The following is a 23,710-nucleotide window of genomic DNA, read 5'->3' as shown; positions in this document are numbered from 1 at the left end:
ATTACTCTCTACCTTTTAGACAGTTACAACCTTTAGTGATCCAAACTGAAAGAAAAAGCAAGTCTGATGTTTTTGTTGAAACATGTACTTCAATCATCTTTGGGAATATGACCTCCAGAGAGCGATGTGACTCGATAACATTGAGCCGTGACACAATCAACTGATGCCCAATTAGATTCTGAAAAAGTGAAACTCCATACAAGACAATGTGCCCTGTTCTGCAGTACATCCACTGGACTGAGGAGGAAGAAGTCCGTCACAGAGACACTACCGCCATTCTTCACACCATAGTTCTAAATGACATCACACTCCTGGCAACAGTCCTAACATGAGTATGGGATTTGAAAAAATACAGATTTCAGAAGAAATTAAAGACAAAAAAAAAGGAGAATGGTTAAAGTAATGAAAACAAGAATAAATTATTGCTCCAGGGTAATGTGAGTGGAGTTTGTTGTATCATCAATCCTTGTGGTATTGGTTTGACAGATTCATCATGATTGTATGATTGTCTGTTGGAGTCCTTTACATTGGATTGGCTGTAAACCTACAGCCACAACACTGAAAACACAGTCATAGACACCAAAAATATACATTATGTTACTGTCAAAAGGTACAATAATTACACAGGAAAGGAAATTACAGAGTTAAAACAACACCATTATGTTTTCGTTTTTCTTTTGTCCATCCACTTTTCTTCTCTCCTTGTCCACAAATGTGTTGCCGTGTTGTCGGGTTCTATGAACCCATCAAGTGCTCTTGGCAGAGAGTCAAGAGTCCCACCTGACCTCCTGCGGCTGGATGTCGCGACCACGTCTCGCGTCTCTAAAAGAACCACCGAAAAGCTTCACCGTTGTTGACCGGCGTCCTCTGCGGGATACAAAATGTGAAAGACCAGTTTTAATTTGAAGGTTTCAAGGTCATGCCATTGTCATTGTTATGCATTCTACTCAGAAAACTAGTATGCATATTTTCAGAATTTAGAAACACATTTGGAAACCAATAATCAACAATATCTGAACTGGTGGTGGTTAAAAGAAATAACAGGGACATTAAGTTAAGTAAAAACCCAGAAGTGCACTTAAACGGCCATAAAGCACAACCATCAATCCAAGCATTTCATCAAAGGACCCGCCAAGGTGATTACATCCACGTCCCACCCACACCCAAATAATCATTACGCTGGATGAAATATTCAATACAAATTCCCAAGAAGCAACAATGAGGCATTTAATTACTGCGAGCTGCAGCCGCAGTGATGGGGAACAGTGCATCATTTCAATTTGAGCCTGTGCCAGCAGCCGCCCCTCCTCCCTCTCCCCAAAATCTCTATGCCAGAGTGACAGCTTCTCCTTTCCAGAACATTTAGAAGTCAAAGACGTAAAATCCTTAAGTCTCCAACCAATCGCCATGACCAATTAGCAAATTCTTTGATTATTTCTTTTTCTGCTTCAACGGTGCAGAAAAGGTGCATAATCACAAATAAAATCGCTCAAGTCTAAGAGGAGCATAATTTGACATTTTGATGCCAAGCATCATCTGTGACTCATAATGTGGTTAAGTGTATCTGTGTGATGATCATATCCTGATGGGTCTTTCAAAACATTCTGCATTTACTAAAATTTATGCTGAGTTTTTTTCTTTTACATACACAAGTTTAGAATTATTTGTAAGACAATGCCACTATCAGTTCCATACAATGCAGACCACAAATGTCCACCAAGGCTGACTTTTCCCTTCAAATGGTCCCTTCCCCCCCTGCATTCTTTTTTATATGCAACACCTGCATTTCGATTCTTTCCCCTGAAAAATGTACACCTACAACTTGGATCCGTCCGTGACTAAAACAGCTGTTCCAGAAGATGTTCCGCTGGGTGAATTCCACCCAAAATTTAATCACCTGTTCCCAGCTCCGATGCTCGTTTCTTATTAAAGTTTCATGCAGCTTTTTGAATTAAACGGCTGCCCCTCAAGGTCTCAAAAAAGTTGGAAAAAAACATGGATCCACCCCTTGATCTGGATTTACTCAAAAAAATCAGGTGTTCCTTCTTGGAATGATGCCCACTTCTCCACCCAGATTGTATTCCATCAAGTACTTAAAGCAAGTTTGGCAAAACAGAGAAAGGCTCTTTGCTCACAATGATCAAAAAGTAAAGAAAAAAAAGTTCCGACTCCGCATATTTTTTTTTTTAGATCCCGTCCAAAAACCATTCAAAAACATTTTACCAAGTTTCATCACAAAATCTTGAAGTAGTTCATGTTTAATAGAGTAAGATAAATCCCTGGATCATTACCTATAATTTAAAATGGTGTACAATGAACCCCCCCCCCCCCCAAAAAAAAAAACAACTTTAAGGTTTCAAGAGTCAAAATAGCATCCCACGTCTCGGTTTCTAATTTTTGAAATTGTACAGCACATTTGTGTCAAAAGGGTGAGATACAGAAAATATTCAGACGTTTTTGACAATCTACATTCCTCACTATCATCTCAATATTTGGCACAGGAGAATATATTTCTATTATCACATTTTAAATGCAATATGATATCCGAAAAAAAGCCTTGGAAACGCTCCCAGTTAGTAATATTCCATACTGACAACCTCAAATTCTGAAATTTGGCCACGTGTCTCAGAAGGTCAGTGGACCAGCCACATCATGAATAAAAGGAAAATTTGGATGTAAGTGGAAACATGCACCGGTTCTGTATTTGAAAGGAAAATTATTCAAGAGATTCAAGGTGTGTTTGAACAAACAAAGAAATTACAAAGTAATGCATTATGTCCAAAATGCAGGTGCATGGTCTTTTCAATCACATGCAAGGGGGATGGGGGTTGGGGACAATAAAACCAACGGCATCAGGGCTAAAGTCGTATTGTTTAGCTGTGTCACAAAGGAGCAGAGCGCTGGCCCTCACAATGTTCTGGGCGTTTTCAGACTTCCTGCCTGTGGAATCAAGCAATGCCATCTGCCCTTCAGGAGCCCAATGGTGCGTTCCACAACAGTGCATAGCTGGCAATCGCAAAGTTGATCGTTTCCCTTCGTAGGGCACAGTGTGTTAGAGAAAAGGGTAAAGAGGGGTTATCCGATGTCTCCCGTAAGGTCTGTGAACGGCTCAGGCTCCAAGGCAGAGCTGAATTGCCATTGATTTTGAATTTCTAGCTGCATCATCAGAGCCTAGAAGCAAGTCCTTCAAGTCTGATGTTTCTCCATTTGATGAGTGAAGGGTTGACCCAACCCAAGGAGAAGCCACGCAACTACCACATCTGCATCATGCACAAGTTAAATATTAATTGAATGAAAATGCTTTCATTTAACAAAAGGAAATTCAGTCTGTGCCTTCATAGTCACACGACCACAGTGAAGAAAACCCAATTACTTTTGCAAATATCCAGACCACACTTGCCATCTGCCCTACGCCTCTGGAATGACACAAAATGCAGCGTTGCATTCAGCTGAACCAATGTTGTCCCCATTGGTAGTCTAGGAAGCCACTAAGTTTCCACTATATTCCTATTTGATGATGCAAATGAAGTATAATGCAACAATACAGACACTCCTAAAGGTTAGATGACAGCAAAAAGTACAGGTCCCATGAAAACCACGGGCTTCAGTAGGGCCTCCGGGTGAGATTGATACCTTGAACGTCACCGCAGCTCCATTAATTGTAGGAAATATAAAATATATGCACAAAACAAAGGTGAAAATAAAGGTCATATTTATTAGTTTATAGAAAAACTGGTACAATTGGATAATCCTTGGGTTATTTGTTTTTGTGAAGTCAGCATATAATATGTGTCCTCCGCTTCTGTGACCCTCCTATTCTCACTTGTTGGGTTACTAAAGGGAAGTCACATTTATTTATGAATCCATTTATAAAAATAAAACCTGTAGCTTCACTAAGTTGCCAACTGATTAAGAATATCTGGCTGAATCAGCCGAATCAGTCCTTCAATACATGCATCGGTTTTGCAGCGAGGCCTTCCCATAATAACAGACACTCGTTGAAATAAACAAGGTGAACTAAATAGTCGACACGACACAAGACTATTCAACAGCGCTGCAAATTGTAGCCTTCAAAAATGACCATGTTAATAAATTGTCACCTCTTTAAATCAGGTCCAACAAAACAGTATGACCTCCATGAACGTAGTAGGATTTATTTCAGAACCACTGACTAATAAATTGGAAACTACGCAAATACTCATAGGTCTAAAAATGAACGACGATGAAACAAATCCACAGACAAGCATATTCAGGGTTTACATGAAAAACAGACAAAAACAATCATTAATAAAAAAAGAAAAATTACCATCAATCGCTTCATTTAAACCAGCATTACATCTATCAGAAAACCTTCCTGAAATATCGGGCCGTCACATGTGCATCTACTTTATAATGCATGCACACTTTCAGCTTTATGCAACGCTTTCTCAGTCTGGCACGTTATGCTCTAACTGCTGTGACAGAGACAAGAGGAAGGGGAGGTGAGAATGTTTATCTTAATCCATATTCTTACATTGATCAGTCCCTGGTGGAAGTGCGGCTCGCTAGAGACAATAATGACCCTGATCTGGGCACTCGGCATGTCCGTGTTTTGTTAAGTTCCCATGTTATTGATCCGGTGGGGCTCTTGAGTGCTGCTTGGTTTCACTCCTGGGCCTCCTCGCCTCAGCACACTGCAGTGACCAGGCACAAAGAAGGCTCAATTAGCAAGCCCCACCTTGTCTGCTCCCCCACCTGCATGCGCCTTCAAAATCACTCTATCAGCCACCGGGGGAGAGCGAGGGAGGAACGGCTCACGGCACAGAAACAACAAGGAAAGAGAGGGAGAGACAATGAGGGATGAGGGGAGAGGGGGAAAATAGGAGGACGGGAAGTTACACCGGGGGGACGCAGGAACAACACTGAGGTTTCGCCTCAAATCTCGATTGCCGTGGCAGCGGCGCAGCCTCACGTCAACGCTGCTGCCTCTGCAGCAGAGCATGCATAACAACCTGGCGACTAGGACACGCGGAAGGAAAAACAATTTCCCACTCTGGTTACAAATGCACCGAAGGAGGAGGAGGAGATTTCTCCAGACCTCACATTAACCCCACCACACCACCACAGTATTGTCAGTGTCTGCCAATGGCTTCTTGGTGATAACGACCCAGTAAAACTGACAGGTGGTAGAATTATTCTCCGCCGTTGCTGGGGAGGTGGTATGAGGACTATGGGCAGCCATGACACCCGTTGATCCTAACTCAACCTGGCAGGTGCAGTTAATGCTGAAGCCATGCTGTCGGTTGATTGAGAAGAGGTGGTAGAAATACGGCGCTGGCTCGAACGGGACGCTGAATAATAATCAGACGGAACAGACAGAAGCGGCTTCTTTGAAGGCTGCTGCAACCTCTGCAGGTCCAATCACCCCCATCCCTCCCCGCCACCACCACCACCCCAACGCCCCCAACGCAATCTTAAACAGCCAGGTTAAAGACCAATCCTCCATATCTTTCTGGCACAAATAATAAAAACACACCAACAGCCCCCAACCCCCTGGCCCACCCCTTCACCCCGTCCCCCTCCTCTCCCCTGCAGCCTTGGCGTCACACTGAGCTGGGGCCAGAGATAAACCACTCAAGACGATGAGGATCATAATGGCAGACGCCGCAGCGCCTCAAAATTCAATCAGCACCGGGACGTCAATGCGGATGAGTGTAAAAGTGAAATATGCTCGCCGGCGTGTGTTAAAAGACGCCACACAGGGCTCGCAGAAACAACAACAGGCGATGAAGAGGACGATGAGAGACGAAGGAAAAAAGGGAGGGAGGCAGGGAGGGAGGGAAGAGAAGGGGAGAGAAAAATGAAAATAATGTGTCTCTACTAGTCGGCTTCCCAGCACAATCCCACTGGCATTCTGAGCAGCCCTACTTTAACCACAGACTGTGAATAAATTACCCTTTTGAACTCGGGGTGATTGCAAATGTGCCCTGGTTTCTCTTGAGACATATCTGGCACTAACCCTCTGTGCTCCCAGCCAGCCTTGTCACAAAACCCATCCCTTCCTTCGTACACACACACACACACACACACACACACACACACACACACACACACACACACACACACACACACGCTCGCGCATGCACACGAAGCATCATAAAACTTATAATTCACCATAAGTACAGGTGGAATATTTCTCAACCAGCTACAACACCCTCCCCTCTCCCCCCCTACCTTTTTTTTTTTTTGTGTGTGTGTGTGTGTGTGTGTCTGGGAATTCTCAAAATTTTCTTTTACACTCAGATGAGATAAAGAAAAAAAAGAGATGAGATGAGAAAGCATCCTGGAAAAACAGTGGTAGGAGGCAGGAAAATCACAGTTGAGATGGAATGGATGGGAGCAGGGCAGAGACAGATACATGGGGGAGGGGGGGGGGTTAGGAAGGGAGACGGTGGTTGCAGCCTGTCAAAGCTGCATACAAAGCATTGCAGTTATGAAAAGTGGCCTGGTTCCTGGTCTGTAAGTTAATAAATTATGTGTTGTCAGACTATGGGCCATGCGTTATAATGAGCCATTTGAAACACATCATCACACCCCCACAGGCTGCGATCCAACCCGCCCAGTTTGACTGTGTCTCCCTCAGATTCCTCCCATCCTCCTTCCCTTTTCGTCTACCCAGATATCCGCCTCCTGCTTCTGAAACTGGTCGATGTAAGTGATGAGTTGATTGAACGGCGCTGGCTGTAATCAGGATTGGTGTGGCTGGTCCAGCTGCAACCGGTTATTCATGCGGTTCCAAAGGCTTTTTTTTGATTTAGGTCCCTAAGGGGACAAATATGTTTTTCAAATTGGCACCACTGGAATTAGTTCACCTATTTGATTTATTAAATACAAATTGTAATCACCTAAGATGGATATTTTCTGTTAACTCAAGTTGCTTTCATTTTATGTTTATGAAGCTCTGACACAATTTAGCATTCAAAACACTGGTATTGGGATTTGGGAGTTCTGGAATGACCAGCGACCTTAACCAGAGTAAGAACATGTGGGGTCAGCACGATCAACAGCGTGAGCATCCCTCAGGGGCCAAGGGTGAAACCACAGGACGCTCTGACTCGATGGTGGTCCGCCATCCGTTAGGATGGTACCTGGAGGTTGTGCCATGGGGGACATGTTGAATATAGTTTACGTGAAATGTGTCACCTTAAAAATTCATTGTGCTTTCATTGTGGCATTACTTTTGTTCTGAGTCCTTATTATTAAAGTTAATAAGAAAAAATATATAAAAATATATTTGATTTATTTTCATAAAACACAAACCACCTGAGCCACTGACAGAGAGACAGACAGAAACACCGCTGCCAACGCCTCTCTCCTGATTGACACTACTTTCGTTGAGTAGACGCTAACATAATTACGCTTTTCACAAAGTATCTCGACCTCAAATTTGCGCGCACACGCAGGTCAAGCCGCTTGAAAGCCTCCTAAGTAATTGGACGCGTCAGAAACTACGGTCAGAAGAGTAAGTTTGTCATCAAAGCGATGCCATGCAGGGACAATTCTTTTTTTTTTCTTTTTGGAAAAGCGGTTTGGGAAGGCACCGAAAACCAGGAAGACGCAAGAAAGAAAGAGCATGTTTCATGAGTAAAGCAGCGAGGACGCTCAGAGCTGGTAAAACATTCAGGGCTGATCTCCAGACCTGAGGAAGAGGGGGAAAAGTTTCAGCTGAGCAGTCAGCCTTAACTGATGTGTTATATATTGCCTGTCACTTTATTCTGCAGGAATATTGGGGCGTTGCCAAGCTCAAACCTGGAAGGTATAGCAATCCATCACCTGCAGTGTTACAGGCGTTGGTGGGTGGGGGTTGAAATCTCATCTCGGAGCCTGTAGCCAATATTCCAGCAGTGCAATGCTGTTTATGAAAGATACCTCGCCAAGGCCACCATCACGGACAGACCAGTCATGTAGTCATTCACACGCCACTGCCCGCTCCGCCAACCCCCCCCCCCCATGATTACAATACCACAAAGCAGAAAACAGATGCTGCGTAAAATTAATAAGTGAAATTAAGCAAGGTCATTAGATGAAAACTAAGAAATACACACATGTTCGGATGAAATAAATGTTCTACTCTTTGATGTGATTAAATGATCAAATCATCATTACAAATACTAAACATAACTATTCATAAACTTAGATGCTTAAAATAGACTGTTTTTTTGTTTTGTAGTCACGAAGGCACAATTTCATTCATTTTAATCTACTCCCACACTCAAGTATGTCTATTAGATATTTCTTCTGAATGTAAATATTTCTAACATATTCCTATTTTATGTTATATTATGATTTTAACACAACAGAACACATACTCTTTTTTAGTCCTTCACATTTCTACAAAATATAGATTTACATTTACCCAGTTCCGTCGGATTTTACCTTTAAGAGGACTTTTTCCACAAAATGTTATGAGCATTACGAGCTAAAAAAAAAAAAAAAATCTAAAATATTTCAATCAAACAATTGCAAAACAATCAAATTGCTCTAAATTTGATGCCATTATTACCTCCCTTTAGAGCTAATAAAGGTATAAACTTCTTCAGCCTTCTGAACAAACATTTTTATGCCATAAACCTTTTTCCTCATCAAGGTAGAAATATGAGTCCTTTGGCGCAGCAGTCAGCAGAACGACATGAGGATACCTGTGGTGGATAAGCGCACGAAGGTCCCATTCCAAATCTCTGTCTATACGATTAGTTTCCTATGGTGCCTTTGGGTGCCATAAAGACTGGCATCAAATAAATCAAAGAAATGATTGGAATATTATTGTCCAGTTTATGGTAATTAAGATGCCTGGTTTATTTATTATCACTCAATTCAAATGTTAACGGAATTCTGCTCCCTTTGGAATCAAAGTGATGACAAAATCTCAAAAATGCACAATTAATTTTCAACATACTCTCAACCCTTGCCACAAACCTGAATGTGAGATGTTAATAATATAAATTTAATACTAGGAGCTATTTCTGAAATATCCTTATGACACAAATCTACACAATGTACCTGTGTACACCAGTTCCAGCCTCGCACCGGGCATCCTGTCGAGCGTATCAACCTAAGTGTGTTGCGGATGTTTGTGAGTAATGAGGAATTTAGGAGTTTTTTTTTTGCTGACTAGGCATGGATGAACTGAGGGTGGAAGTTGGGTGGGGGGGGGGATGCATGATGGTGTGCTTAAGTGCTGTTTCTGGTAGAGGGAGGAGGTGGTCACAGGGGGGAGATTAGGCTGAGGGGCAGTGAAGGAAAACCAAATCCATCTCCATCTCAGAAACATCCTAAAGCTGATTACTTACTTCAGTAGGAGAAGAGGAGAGAGAGAGAGAGAGAGAGAGAGAGAGAGAGAGAGAGAGAGAGAGAGAGAGAGAGAGAGTGTGTGTGTGTGTGAGAGAGAGAGAGAGAGAGAGAGTGTGTGTGTGAGAGAGACAAAGAGAGAGAGAGAGAGAGAGAGAGAGAGAGAGAGAGAGAGAGAGAGAGAGAGAGAGAGAGAGAGAGAGAGAGAGAGAGAGAGAGAGCGAGAGAGAGCGAGAGAGAGAGCAATTAGCATAGATGCAATTTTGGCACAGCCCCTGACTTGATATTTGACCTTCTGCGAGAATCTTGCCAAATATCGCCTGAGAAGTGCAGACGGACCATATGGCAAAGTGCTGCTGGAGGCAGAGTGCAGTGTGATTCCAAGCCTCCGTATGCTAATGGAGGAATGTAATTACAGTGCAGTATTCCTGTAGGACGTATATTTCACCAGCCCTCCATAGGGATGGGTTTGTGGTAAGACAGGCCAAGCCACAGCGGCTTCAGAAAATACACTCCAACACAACCTGAGACAGCAAAATGGAACGGGCCCATATGTCGCCTTATGAGTGCGTCGGTATGTGTAGGTGTGTGAAATGGAAGCGCGCAAAATCATGTGATTGAAAACGTTAAGTCTACTATGGATCATGTGATGTCGTAAGAAGTGTTTTTTGCTCATCTACATCTGCATCACCTGCTGAGCCAATGACATCACCGATTGGAACAAGGCCAAAACGACAAGCAGCGTGAAAGCTTTATTGGCTCATTCAATCTGGAGATATTAAGCAACTTTGCCAGCTGAGACTGAAGCCCATAATCTGAACTGTAAACCGGTTGATAATATATCGACGTTTTTCACAAGCCTATGTGTGAAGGATAACGACAGCTGAGATACAGACAGGAAACAGCGTGCAGCTGAAGACGCCGTGGTAAATATGCATCTTAACCACCAGCCAGATGACGGTTGTTAAGCTGCCCGTTCGATGTGCCATGCAGATGTTCAGCATTGAATTTAATGGCATCAGATATCTTTGGTTACAATCTGTATCCATCAGTAGTATAAAAATATGGGACAGCTATAAGAGGACATAACTGGGTTTTAATGGTTGATGAAATTAGATAAATATTTGGTTGACACTTTCACGCTTCCTTTTAGATTTGCTATTTTCTGTTCAGTATTGAATGTTAGAAATCAATATTTGTACTTAGGGATATTGTATAAGGGGAGTGTCTGAACCCCCACATTAGTCTGTTTAAGATGACCATGTGACTAAAGTACATAAGGATAAAGTGTGTTTTCCTGTAAGCAATCTATTGATATGGAGACTTTGGAGTATGCCGCTAATTTATTTTTGTCAATATAATAAATATACCTAAATCATACCGACAATTGGGTTCAATACCCTTAAAGCTGTCATATAAACAGATTCACTCTATCGATATATATCTAACCTCCACTGCTGCCGATCCCTGAAAAAACAAGGATATGATTTCCAGTATCTAACCAGAACCACATCCGTTCTCTGGCCCTAACTGAGCGAATATAAATCCACAACACAGGGACGATGCATGGCCACCAAATGTGACCCAACTGCTAAACTCTTCAATCAAATGGGCAGGCCATTCGATCGTTGTGTTACAAGACAGCAAGATTATGTCACTGGACATGAAAAAAAATAAAAATAAAAATCAGCGGACAGCAAATTGCTATTTACAATTACTCAGTCACCTGGGAGGTGACGTGCAGCCACTGTGGTTATGAGCAGCTTTCAACACCAGATTTCCTCTTTATCCTCAATGATCAGTTACGTTCCAGCGGCAAAAACAAAATGACACCATTATTATTCAATATTAACTGTAACAATCTGAATGAAAACACTCCATTAGAATGAAGTGTTCAACAAAGGGGGCAACGTTCCCTGAAAATGGTCCCATGTCGCGTTTGCTATTGAACACAGAGCTGACCTCCTCTGTCATATAAAAGACAAAGCAAGTGAATGGAATTCAGAAAAAAATTATGAATCAAATAAATAGGAAATAGCAAAATAAGGTACACATGCAGATGAGGGCCTCAAAGAAGAAGGTGGCTGGTCCCAGCCGTCTCTCTTTTTGGAATAAACTCTCACACAATGCATTAGGAGAGCAAGCGCTATCTAGGCTAAAAAAAGGAGTGACTTGTGCTGCTGAAACAGCACTCAGATGCCGCGGCTCTTCCATTAAGCATGTGAGGAAAATCCCTGACAACACAGATGGAAGATGTGCCGACCCTTCGAGGAAGAAAGCGCAGCAGCACCCGTGGGTCAGAGGATGCAGTCTGCAGCTTGGATCACCTACTTTCTACTATACACAGCAGCGCTAGCCTCTATTTCAATTAGCTTCAATCTAAGTATCCTTATCCAAGTAAAGCAATTTTACACAGGGCTGACACAAAGCTACCTTTCCTCAGGGAGCAAGACCTATATGGGAGACAGCGGGAAGCTTTCAGGTGATGCTGAGATTTCAGGAAAACAAAACAAAGTGATGCAGCGGCAAGGTCAATTGAGCTCTGAGACAGGAAATCAGAGCAGCTCGAGCACGAAGGAGGGAAGGCGTTGTATGATGGGAGAGGGGGATAAGGGGGGGGTGATTGGGGGGGAGGGGGGTGATGAGCAGGACACGTGTTTGAGTGTGTAGATACCTGAGGGATCTGGTATGGAAATCCCCAATTTTTCAGCCAAGTTGCAGCCCTTTGAACAGTGGAAGATGTCAGCAAGCACAGCGCGAAGCCATGTGGGTGTAACGAAGCAAGGGCTAAGCGAGGCAACATGCTGCCAGTTCTCTGAAATGTTAAATTGAAATGCAAAGTAGGAGCAGGCCTTCTTGTTTTGAACAGATTTCTCAGCATCTGTGTGGGATCCCTTAAACTCAGAAGGTCTATATGCAGAGCTCTGCATATTTACCGTAAACCACCATAATATTTTGGTTAGGCTTAGAAAATACACACGGCTGACGTTAAAGCTTTAATTGCACGTATGGAATGGGGATTGGAGTCAGATTTATCTGTCCATTAAATAAAGCGATTAACCAAAAAATCTGTTCATTTAATAGGATTTTGAATATGTACAACCGGTTCGCACCTGTCAGATTAGGTGTTTTAACTCTTTATTGTTCTTCTTATTCGTTTAGGCTACTCATCGTATTGGGGGAGCGGAGATAGCTGATATTGCTGAAAGTCAGTGGTTTAAAAATGGATAATACACACTTTTGGTGGATTTCTACAGTCAGGATGGACATGAAATGCACTAATGTGCTCCTGAGCAAGGCCCCTAAACTCCACCTGCTTTAGCGGCGCTGCTCAGTAGCCGGCCGTTCAGATTTAGGTCTGCTCTTGGGTGGTAAGAGATCAACAGCTAAAATGTACCTGAACAGAGATAAAGAAAAAAATGTGTCTTCAATGAAAGAAAAAATACTACATTATGGTTCTCAATGTGCATTATGGAAAGAGATGCTAAAGCTAAAAATAGACAAAATAAATTGCTATGATTCGTAATCAGTAAAAAAAGAAGCAGATTCTGGGTAACAGCAGGTCACTATAGTTCGACGTTTTGCTGAGCTGTATGATTTTATTTCAGCTGCAAGTCAAACTTTCGCCTAGCTTCAGCGGAACAAAGGGACCAAAGGCTTATGGGTAATGCAGTATTTTGAGTCATTGCACATGCCAAACTGAATTTTTTTTTTTTTTTAGATAAGTCAACATTTAGCTGATAAACAGCATCACCAGAACACTACATTTTAATCATGCTGTTCTCTACAAGGATAGATTGACATATCTGTTTTTGTTTGCGTACCATTTACACTCGTCTTCATTTCTCGACAGGAATCAAATCAACCAAATGGACCAGCTTAATGTGCAATCCCGCACCATGCGGTTAACATTGGGTGGATGTGTGTGTTGGCTCCTATGAGATTTTCTGAGCTCTTCACTTACCCATGACACCCACATTTATGTTTATCTCCATACAAATATAATTCCATTTAAGGGGTCGCACGGCAAAAACATTGGAATTCACTCTTCAAAGGTAGTTATTTGTACTGTAATGGAAAATCCAGAGCAGTGTAAGAAGATTTAATTTAATTTTTAATTGGATGTATCTGATATACATACAAAAAACTGTAGAAGGATCTTGAAATACTGAGGATCCCCCACTGCTGGTGCATTTCATTGAACAAAAATAATTAGAAATGCTATTTAGGTTGTTTGCATTAAGCACTGATGCTGTTGTTAATTTGTTGTTAATTCCATGTATGAGAAAAAGTTCACAAATCAAACTTAAAATAAATAAATTAAAATACTTAAATGCTTGTCCCCGGTGCATATGAGATAGACACGTGGAGTTTTGTGAAAACATATTGAACAGCTTTGGAGTTATACCCCAGAAGCCCTCATCTGAGACAAATCCCACTCACAAAATCAGCCAAAATTCAACTTGTAGCCATGGAAACAAAGAAAATAGGAATGCCAAAACTTCTCAAATAGCAAAAAGAACCACTTCAGTACTAGCTTGTTGTGCAAGAAAAATTCTGTGAAAAAAATATGAAACAGGTTTTGATTTATGCTCCAGACACAAACAACATTATAAACAGTGGGATGGGTGGACGGATGGATGGAGAGCACCCATTCCAACACCCCCAACCATCACTAAGAAGAACGATAAATATGGATTAAAGTCATCTAGTTAGATTAATGGGACTCATATTCCACCTGAAGCGATGGAAAAGGGAATTAGGAAATATTACATAAGTAGGCTTTAGTTAAACTACAGGGTGAAATTTAACACCGATGAAAACAAGAGATACTGACAGGAGAAGTCAGTGCGTAATATAATATATTAAAGGCAGCATTTAAGACCATTCCAAGCAAACTCCCCCCACTAGCTTTGTTTCAGCTTCACACTGATCAGACTGATCAGTTTGTCAAAACACATCTTACATTCTGAGTAGTTTGGAATTGAAAAGAAAAAAAGCATGATTTTTTTTTTTTTTTTTTTAACAATGTGACAAACTGAGAACAACGCCATCAATCGCAAAGGAAAAAAGGGACTCTCTGCTGAGGACTGAAAATATCCAACTGATGTCATCAAATGGTGCATCATAAATCCTATCCTTTGCCCGTGGGCAAGGCTGACTTTACGCCTCTGTGACACACTCTAACCCCAGGGTTTCCATCAGAAAAACCCCCCCAAAAAAACCTTGAAATATCTTTCTGGGCACGGTGTCAGATGCTTGCCATGAAATATTCATCATCTGACAGCAGCGCTACGATAGAGGTGGTGGCATCATGTGAGGATTTGACTTCCAGAAACTTAAGCCAAACTGACCCGTTTTTGCCATCAGTTGTTTCTCACTTGCTAATGAACAAACTTATGACAGCATCTGCACAACTACACTGAAGGTATTTTCCCATCTTTGAAGTCTACATAGATTTGGTAATGTGCTTTAATTGTCTTTATGTTACTCAATATTGTTTGCTGTATGAAGAGAGTCAAAAAAGCTTAGATTTTACCACAAAGAAAAAGCTTTCCAAATAGCATAAATGATGTAAATAAAGAAAAGGAGATGAGCAACAGCATCACATTTCATGCAGCGAGGAGCAATCAAATTTAAAAGGTTGTTTATAACATTTATATTTATTTATTGTTTCCTAATTTGATCGGAGGGGAGAGGGGGTGTTAGGGTTATTTTAGGCGACTGATTCTTAATCTTTGCATCACAGACAGTCCTATAAATACTTCCACCCACAAAGAAGGCTTGTAATTAAAGTATCTGTTTTTAACTACATTACCACATGTTGAAAAGGCCACAATAAATATAACCAGAAGCTCAAATGCAATTCCTTACTTCAAACCAGTTTCTCCAAAGTCTCTGGAAAGCAGTTTCTAAAAGTCGCCTCCAAAACAGTCTTGAAAAACAGTTTGATGGGAAATGAAGAAAGTCAATAATAGTGAGCTAAACTGTTTCAGCACTTCATTTTCTGGATGCAGTGAAGTTTGAGGTTTGACCACAAAGACATTTTGTGACTTCATAATCTATTCAATGATCTTAAGGTATGGCTGAGGTATCGATTTGTGTTTTACATTTGTTTACCCTCCATGTGATTTCATTTAAATCATTATTTCACAGCCACAGACGTTTGCTGCTCATTGCTATAGCCAATGGGTCCACAGGATCAGGACCAGGGTTATATGCAATGAAAAATAAAGAGAATTATTGAGGTTTTACAGCGGTCTGTCAGAAAGGCTGGTATTTGAACAAGAGAACTAAAACAAATGCAGAGCGTATCTTCTACACTATCAACTTCTTCTTCACCTTAGATTACGATAGTGACTTGTTGCCCTCTTAGAAATAAATTCCATTCCTCTTCATTACATCCCTATTTAAAAACGCTTGTTCTGTGAATGTGCTACTGAGTCTCCAGTTCGGCAGGATGTTGTCAACCCAAAATCACCATAAATTTGTTTCGCGAAAAATATCTTGTAATTAGTGAGAGTTGTCCTGTATGTTCCAATAACCCAAGGTCTGGTGTGAATCATTTAATGCTGTTAAACTGAGTGTGAAGTTGTGTAACTTGGGGGATGCCATGTTTCACTCATGCCAAAGAAGAAGAAAGATACAACCTACGTTTTCATTTATGTAATTTGTACTGGAAGTCTATAGGATAAATGCTTTTTCAGTCAAATGTGTTGTAATGCAGTTTGTAGTTTCCCAATAAAGAGGTAGTCTTAGGATGTTATTCTTGACTTAGCAGTTGGCCGCCATCTTGCTAACCACAATTCACAAATTGAGATGACTGGATGATTTATTAGCTTGTTTGTAATTTGCATTAAGTGAAGTGTTTTAAGGACAATGACATCATACCTTGAATGCCTAATAATGTGTACGTGTGATAATACGACCTTTGGTTCTGACTGGAAAGGAAGCATACCTCATTTAACAACCACATTTCCTATGTAGCTCTTATAGTCCCAGAACTTCATTTGGCACTGGACTTGATACAATCGTTAAAATGTTTTGTTTATGGAAAAGACCTTGTAAAAATTACGAGTTGCCTGATTGTCGCAATTGGAGCCAAAACATCAAATATGTGCGGAAAATCAAAACAAGTCAAGATCACATAAATTTATATGGAGAACAAAAACATTTTGCTTCGACGCTCTGCCCTCGGTGAAATCCTGCGACGCATTCGCTGATGACTTTTTTCTCACACTTCTTCATACGGGCGCTCAGTAATGATGAGATACCTTTTAACTTCTCAGCCGGAGTCATCATCAATAATTTATTCTCATCTGTTTAAAATTTAAAGTGCCACACATTAATGTCCTCCTGCACCTGCTCTGCTGCCTTCACACTGTCCACCCTCCACTGGGCTACCGTCTCCCCCATCTTAGTCTCTCTCTCTCTCCCTCTTTCTCCCTCTCTCTCCTCTTTCAACGCTGAACTAGGAGCATTAAATCAAATAGAGACAGAGGACGGACCAGCCATATAATGTAAGGGCATCATCCGGACGCCTCCGATTAAGCTTTGGCGTTAATTGGTGACGGGCAGGAAAATGATGAATTCTTGAACAGTGTTATGTGGTTGTATCTATCTGAGCACAGCAAAGGCCTAAGGAGGGCTGTTACTTTGTGCAAATGGAAGTTGACAGAAAATCCACACGGCATGACCAACCTAGTGGAAAAAGGGCATGACAATGAATGAGGGGGCCCGTTCTTAAGTAGCAGAGGGTAGCTTCCAGGGAAGATGTGTATAATTAAGCGGTCTGCATTGTGGTTCAGATGGCAAAATCCTATTGTCTTGACAGGAGCTTAAGGTTGCCCTTTAGGTTGAGATGCGCAGCAGCGAACAGCCTGATTTTTCTTTTTTTTTCACACTCCCTCAGACCTCTGTGACCAAATTAATCTGCAGTTTTAAAGCTTGAATAAATCCAGTAAGTAAGAGATCTGCAGATCTAAAGGCCGTCTGCCCCTCAGGCTTTCCCTTCCTTGTTTTTCTTTTATTTCTTTTCCCCATGTCCTTTGCCCACAGAGATTGGCTGGCAGGACTCTGTGTTATCTCCAGGGAGGCAAAGGTTGGGGGGTGGGGTAGGGAGGAAGGTCCACAGATTTGTCCTTATCTAATCTGAGCACACCTAAAACAAATTAGACCTGGCTGCCATTGCTTATTTGGCTCCCGTGCTCAAATTAAGGGGCTGAATCCAAGCTATTTTCCTCAAGGTCCTGGTTGCTACCATTTTGGGCCTCGTCTTATATCACAATAGCAAAGGTTTCTGGGTAGCCATGCTGCCCTTACGGGTTGCCCATTTTCTGTAGTAATACCAGTTCTGCGCAAAAAACAGAAGAAAGGGATAAAATAAACATCCTCTACCCTTGCTGTTTTCATGTTGACAAATTGACGATGGTCTTTGACATTTGGTAATTGAAAGGGGGATTATGTTCAATTGGATTTTTGTTTTACTCTTTTCAAGCTTTTTCTGCATTACATCAGGCTTCTAATCAGTTAGCAGCCTTTTTGGGCTTTGTTCTTTTGGAAATTATGCTTTATCTCTGCGTTACAACAACCCACTGAGTTGGCACTTAAATTCCTATTATCATGAGGATGCTGTTTTTCTATGGCATTGCATGGAGTAAAGGAGGGAATTGAACCAATTTATGGATATTGAATCCGTGATGTACAGTAAATCTGCTTTATAGGAAGTCATTGAAAAGAAAAACCTTGAGAAACATTTGTGACTCAGACCCACAGGAACTCAAGGTCTTCCTGGAAGACCTGGTAATTGTGTGACTTGTCTAAAGAAGAGACGTCTATAACTGCACACCAATGTGAAAAATAGGCACCAAATTGTGAGACTTACAGCTCATGTTGTACTGAACTGGATTTCTGAAAGATTATAAAGGTCTCTTTAAATTTAGATGAAATACTTATCACACTATTTGTAATAATTTTATTTTATGACATTACTATAAAAACTAACAACAGTGAAATATTACTGAATATTATAAATAACTTACAAAAAAAATCAATAAAAATATGAAAATTGGTATTTTTAGTGGCAGTGTTTCTACTTTTTTGTGAAAGTAGATAAATTTTAATATTAAAATAAAATTTTCTTAAGGTTAAATTCAATTGAAACCTGCCGAATCTAAAGCAAGTATGCATTAAAAACATGTATTACCTGAAAAGCTGTTGCTAACCGCCATATTGTAAGATATAAAATAAAAATAATATATAATTTAAAAGAGCCACAAGCTAAAAAGCATAATGTGAACATGGAACAAAAAGAAAGAAAATGATAGGATATATGGACTGCCTTTCACACAGATATCTCAGTGCCACAATCTGTCTCAAGTACAGCTCAAACTGGAAAGCATAAGTTTTATATGTAGACTGAAGAAAATGTTGAGGCCATTTTCATTAGACTCTGCAGAAATAAGAAGGAAGCTGAGGTAAACAGGTGAGGTAAACAAAGTTGAAGACACAGCCTGCCCACGTACGAGTATTATTGCATTTGAAAGTTAATGAAGGACCTTTGAGCCATAGGAGCTCAAGCTACGCAAAGGTAACTGCTAGGGAAATGTTAGGTTAGATGAGATTCCTTTGCCAGACTAATCCATCCTGGAGCCTGAAAGCAGCATGGAGACGGGGAGAGAGAGAGAGGAGAATCTTCTGCAGAACAGCACAGCAGTGACACAGGGCAATTCTCTAGGGCCTTGCATTAGCGCGCTAAATTAAAGGGGGTATTAGATTAAATTGGCTCTCCGATTTCAGGGGTGTGAGTAAAATTCTGATTTGCATTTTCCACCGCTGCTTAAGATATAATTAGTTCATGGTGATTCCCATGTGGACAACACTGACAGCTAAATCTAAATGGCTGCCAATGGCTTATCATCTCTTCCGTGGCAAAACGCCTCGGCTCGTCATACACGATGATTTGTTAATCAGAATGTCGGACGACCGTGGATGCACGTGGGCTCGTGGATCTCTGTAGAGCCGGCTCCATGCAGATAGGTACATTTACGCTTCATCCACATGTGAAAATTGATTGGTTGGTTCCAAATGATTTTGGCGAATGCTAACTAAAATGGCAAATGGCAGAGGAGGTTGTGAAAATGTACCTTGAAAATACATCTGGGATAACATTAAATCTATTGCAAAACGTAGAGGGAGAGATTCACATTTTCAAGTCCCTTTTTTCTTCTTCATTGGGCCCCCTATCATTTATTGTGTTGTGTTTGAATTAGAGCTACAGCGCCCCCAACGATTCAAAGTGGTACTGCTCCTTGTGCTTCCTGAAAACTTGCACAAATACAACCAAAACTAACACACAGTACGGATGAAAGGTTCCACATCCGTGTTTGTCTTTAACGATGAGAACAACTGAGCCTTAAGCAAACTAAGCAGCTGCTCAGGGACCCCAGGAGTTGTTTTAGAGCCCCAATGTGTCTAACAATTTTGTGTAAGTATTCTTATATGTCACAGACTGTGTGACTCCAATTATGTGATTGGCTGACACTTCCTGGTTTAGTGAACCCTAATTGGAGTAGCACCTAGTCCGGCCCTTAAATCCAATGGATGCAGTTGGGGACTAAAATTTAAGAACTGGAATCCAGCCAATCGAGGCAGCTGTTGTTATTGTTGTTGTTGTTGGATATCTTATCGATTTGGGAATTTGTTAAATGATAAGTTTGCCTTGGGTCCAACTCAAACACTGCTTAGAGTTTCTTTTTACGTGTGACAGTGTCCATATCTAAACTCACCTCAGCACCCGATTAATGTCACTGAACTGTGAGAAATCATTAGCATCATTAGCATCATTAACATGTTGAAAAAAAGCACTATGCTAATGTACATGTGAAGTACCCTGCAAGAAGAACACAACTTCACACCTCAAAGATGCTTTTAACATTCAAACGTATTTCCGCAGCAGGAGGTGCGCCCGTAATTACAGATGCAGAGTCAAAAATAACAATTACTGTTGGAGAAGTCCATAATAGGAGTTACTGAACTCAGTGAAGGAGCTTTTAAGAGCAAGTGTGGATTTGTTTGGGGTTTTTTCACAACCTGTGTTAATTCTAACCCTCTTTTACAAATGGATGTTTTCCAAAAGTGTATCTACCCAGGCATTATGAACGTGCAGCATGCTTCCTGGACACCTGTTTAGGACACCTGTTAGCACACGAAATCCAGAGGCGACATCAAGTGAGCCTCCAAAAACAGCTTCCGTGTCTTCTAATCTATAAGTTCTTTTTCCACCCTTAAGGAAAAATCTATATTCCGTATCAGCTTTTTCCAAAACTCAGTTGAACTCTAAGCAACATACTAAACGAAACAGTCCAATCAAAGACACACGGTGTTTATAGAAAGAGCTTTCATGAAATCAGTGTCATCTATGAGACAATCGCCTTATTTCAGGTTGATTACAAACTTTACATGTATTTTTTCTTACTTTTTCTCAATTGATTTCTCCTAACCCTTCTACTAGGTACAGGTTTAATGATCTCAGTGCACTGGTGGTCATACTGGTAGTCACATCTTTATATGTAAACATAACGGAACTTGTCAAGACAGAGCTTTAGGAACTAAATATGACTTTTAAAAGTAACTGCGTGTGTGTTTGTAATCGAATGCTGTTTGGCGTTTCAAAGAGTCTCTCAATTTCTGTTGGATTTCAAAGTATTTGACGCTTGCAATTACTTTCAAATCATCAAAAGTTAAGATACTTTTAATCATGGGTTTGCGATGTGGGCGGACTGTTATCAAGCTGGGATTCAATAAATAGAAATGCCTCCATGTTGCCTCAGATTGTAGGTTACATGAGAAATTAAGGATGAGCGCCGTGTAAATAAATAATTGCACATTATGTCAGATTGTGCTTCTCAGCACTGCTCTGTCAGGAAGAAGTTTCAGCATTTTTATGAAAGTAAATCTCAGTTCACTATGAATCTTTGCATGATTTGAATGAAAAGAAGACACAGATAAATGTAATATTAATATTAGAAAACATCAAAACAGTCTTTCATGACAAATAGTACTGACACTAGTGCAAAAAATAATAATAATCAGGGATTCAAACAGCAATCAGACTGATGACACAAATCCACCATGAACAACAGAATCCATACATGACCAGGTAATATTTTACAGTTAACCTCCCCCCTCTGTGTAATTACTGCATTAATGAGTTTATTATTTGGCCCTCAGGTAGCACTTATTGGTGACTCATCCATATGGGCTAATGTTAAGTCATGAGCAAGTTCAAATACTCTAAAGAGAACCATGTCTGCTATTTAAAATTCCCATTCTGTCTTTGCTGTGATAACCGAATGTCAGTTATGAAATAAATCAATTAAAAATAACGTCGAAAACGGCGCTGTCCTCCGACTGTGTCCTAATCAAGCCTCTTTGCAACTTGTCAATTAAATCGGTGTTTAATGGATTTCTTTTTCCCGCCTTGTATCCTTTTTGACTCGCATCACATCCCATAATGACACAAATATAATAGAAAATGATTTGATCTCAACCCTTCTGTATATGCACGATCAATTCATAAAGGATCAGTGGGAAAGAATCTGTCTGGGGTGCTTCACTCCCCGCCCCCTGCTAAACTTAGGTGGTGGTGGTGGTGGTGGTGGTGGGCGGGGGGGTTGCATTTTAAGGAAACACCATCAGCAGTGGCCATCGCTCTCACCATTTCCTGGTGGTCTGAGGCTGAGGCTTTGTGGGGTATTGATTCTCCCCATCCAGAGACGGTTTCCATAATTGGTTAAAATGACCGGGTGCAGAGAGGGATGGCTCTCTGCTGAAAACCATTTCCCAGCCCTGCTTGGAGCTAAGCCAAGCTTGGGGTTGTTCGGATGCGCTCCAGCCCCAGCCTGACTGGCAGCAATTAGAGGTGTCTGAGCCAAGCTCAGCTTGCGCTCCACACAAACACCCCTAATTACTGCCAATTAGGCTAGGCGGGTAGGCAGATTTGAGAAGCTGGGGGGGATGTTCAGGCATGGGTGGGCATGGAAACAATTTTCAAGGGCTTAGAACGTGACTGGATAAAAAGGTTAATGCTTTGGAGTGCAAGGGGATAATAACAAAAGAAGGGGAAACAGAGCCCCGGATCTCACCTCCAGCGATGAGCCTGGCTTCTTCTTCAGCTCCTCACATTTCCTAAATTTGCAGATCTGGTGGCCTGTTTTGCGGTTCCGACAACTGCTGCAGACACCGCAGTTGATTAGCCGCCTGCAGGGTGCACAGACCCCACACCTTTTCCTTTTCTTCTTTGCTGGGTTTCCACTGGATACTGAGGAATTATTCTGTGGGCAGTCTGCCAGATTGGCAATTTGAAACGCACTGTCTGTAACGGCTGCTGAGGCTGCGGGGGAGTGAAGGGCTGTCATGACGATGACCCCGGGAGGTAATGAGATGCCCCCTAAAGCCGGGATAGCGGAAAAAGTTCCAACGCGTTCAGGGAGATTCATTATCTCTGCTTCAGCAGCGCCGCATTTCAGCTTGTTCATGCATTCTCCTGCTAAAGGTCTGCAGTGTTCGGGGGATAAGGTAGAGAGGAAATTATTATTTGCCATTTGCAGCGTCTCTGGCGGCACGCCAGGCTTCCCCGGCCTCTGGGAGTCATTTCTATGCATGCTGGTCCTATTAGGGTTTATTGCCGCTGATTTCCTTCCCCAGAGCATGGCGTTATCGCAGTTCCAAGGGGACATGCCAATTCTAGCACTGGGAAAAATGGGTGTTGTGATGCGGGCAATTTTAGCAGTCTGTGGAAATGCCCCATTGGTCTTATAAAAGTTTGCAAAAGATCGGTACCTTTCCATTTCTGCATTATAATCCAAAAGCTGGCTTAATCCACCATCCTGAAGATTATCCTTTTGTAAGAGAGACACGTCTGTGTTCTGTACGTTTTCAATGCAAAGCGCATTGTTTATGTTAGACATGGCTGAAGAATGGTTGTCAATGTTTCGGAGAAGAGAGTGAGGTTACGGTGGCCGTTGTCGAACTGGAACTGCTTACGAACAGCGTGTTATCATCCTTGTTTATCTTCTCCGGAGCTAAAAGCAGACAAAGACAAAACGAAAAAAACAACAAAAAAACAAAAAAAAAAAAACAACAGTTACACATAAAAGAGGCAAATGTTTTCATTCTAATCAGATTTCATTTCTCTGGTTCAACTTTTGTCTGAAGATAACAGCAGAACATTTGAAGAATCTTCTGGCACATTGTTTACGCTCTGCGTTTTACAATGGAGAAAATAACCAACAGTCAGAACTGATCTTCATCCGGGTGGCGATAGCGTGATAGCTGTGACAGACCATCATGTTATTCTAATGGGGAAAAGCAATAGCATGTT

At 41.4% G+C, this 23,710-nt stretch overlaps 1 protein-coding gene across 1 annotated transcript; it reads right to left on the bottom strand.

Annotated features, from left to right (window-relative positions):
• Window positions 1-526: 526 nt before the first annotated feature.
• On the bottom strand, window positions 527-23,311 carry cxxc4 (CXXC finger 4). The gene is made up of 2 exons (XM_068322503.1): window positions 22,473-23,311; window positions 527-867 (listed from the first exon to the last, which is right to left on the bottom strand). The coding sequence occupies exons 1-2, from the start codon at window positions 23,295-23,297 to the stop codon at window positions 823-825; spliced, it is 870 nt and encodes a 289-aa protein (XP_068178604.1). The 5' UTR covers window positions 23,298-23,311; the 3' UTR covers window positions 527-822.
• Window positions 23,312-23,710: the final 399 nt, after the last annotated feature.

This window comes from Antennarius striatus, chromosome 8 (assembly GCF_040054535.1).
Source record: "Antennarius striatus isolate MH-2024 chromosome 8, ASM4005453v1, whole genome shotgun sequence".
In the NCBI taxonomy this organism is placed as follows: Eukaryota; Metazoa; Chordata; class Actinopteri; order Lophiiformes; family Antennariidae; genus Antennarius; species Antennarius striatus.
Note: the sequence above shows the minus strand (reverse complement) of the source record. Positions and strands in the feature narration are given on the sequence as shown.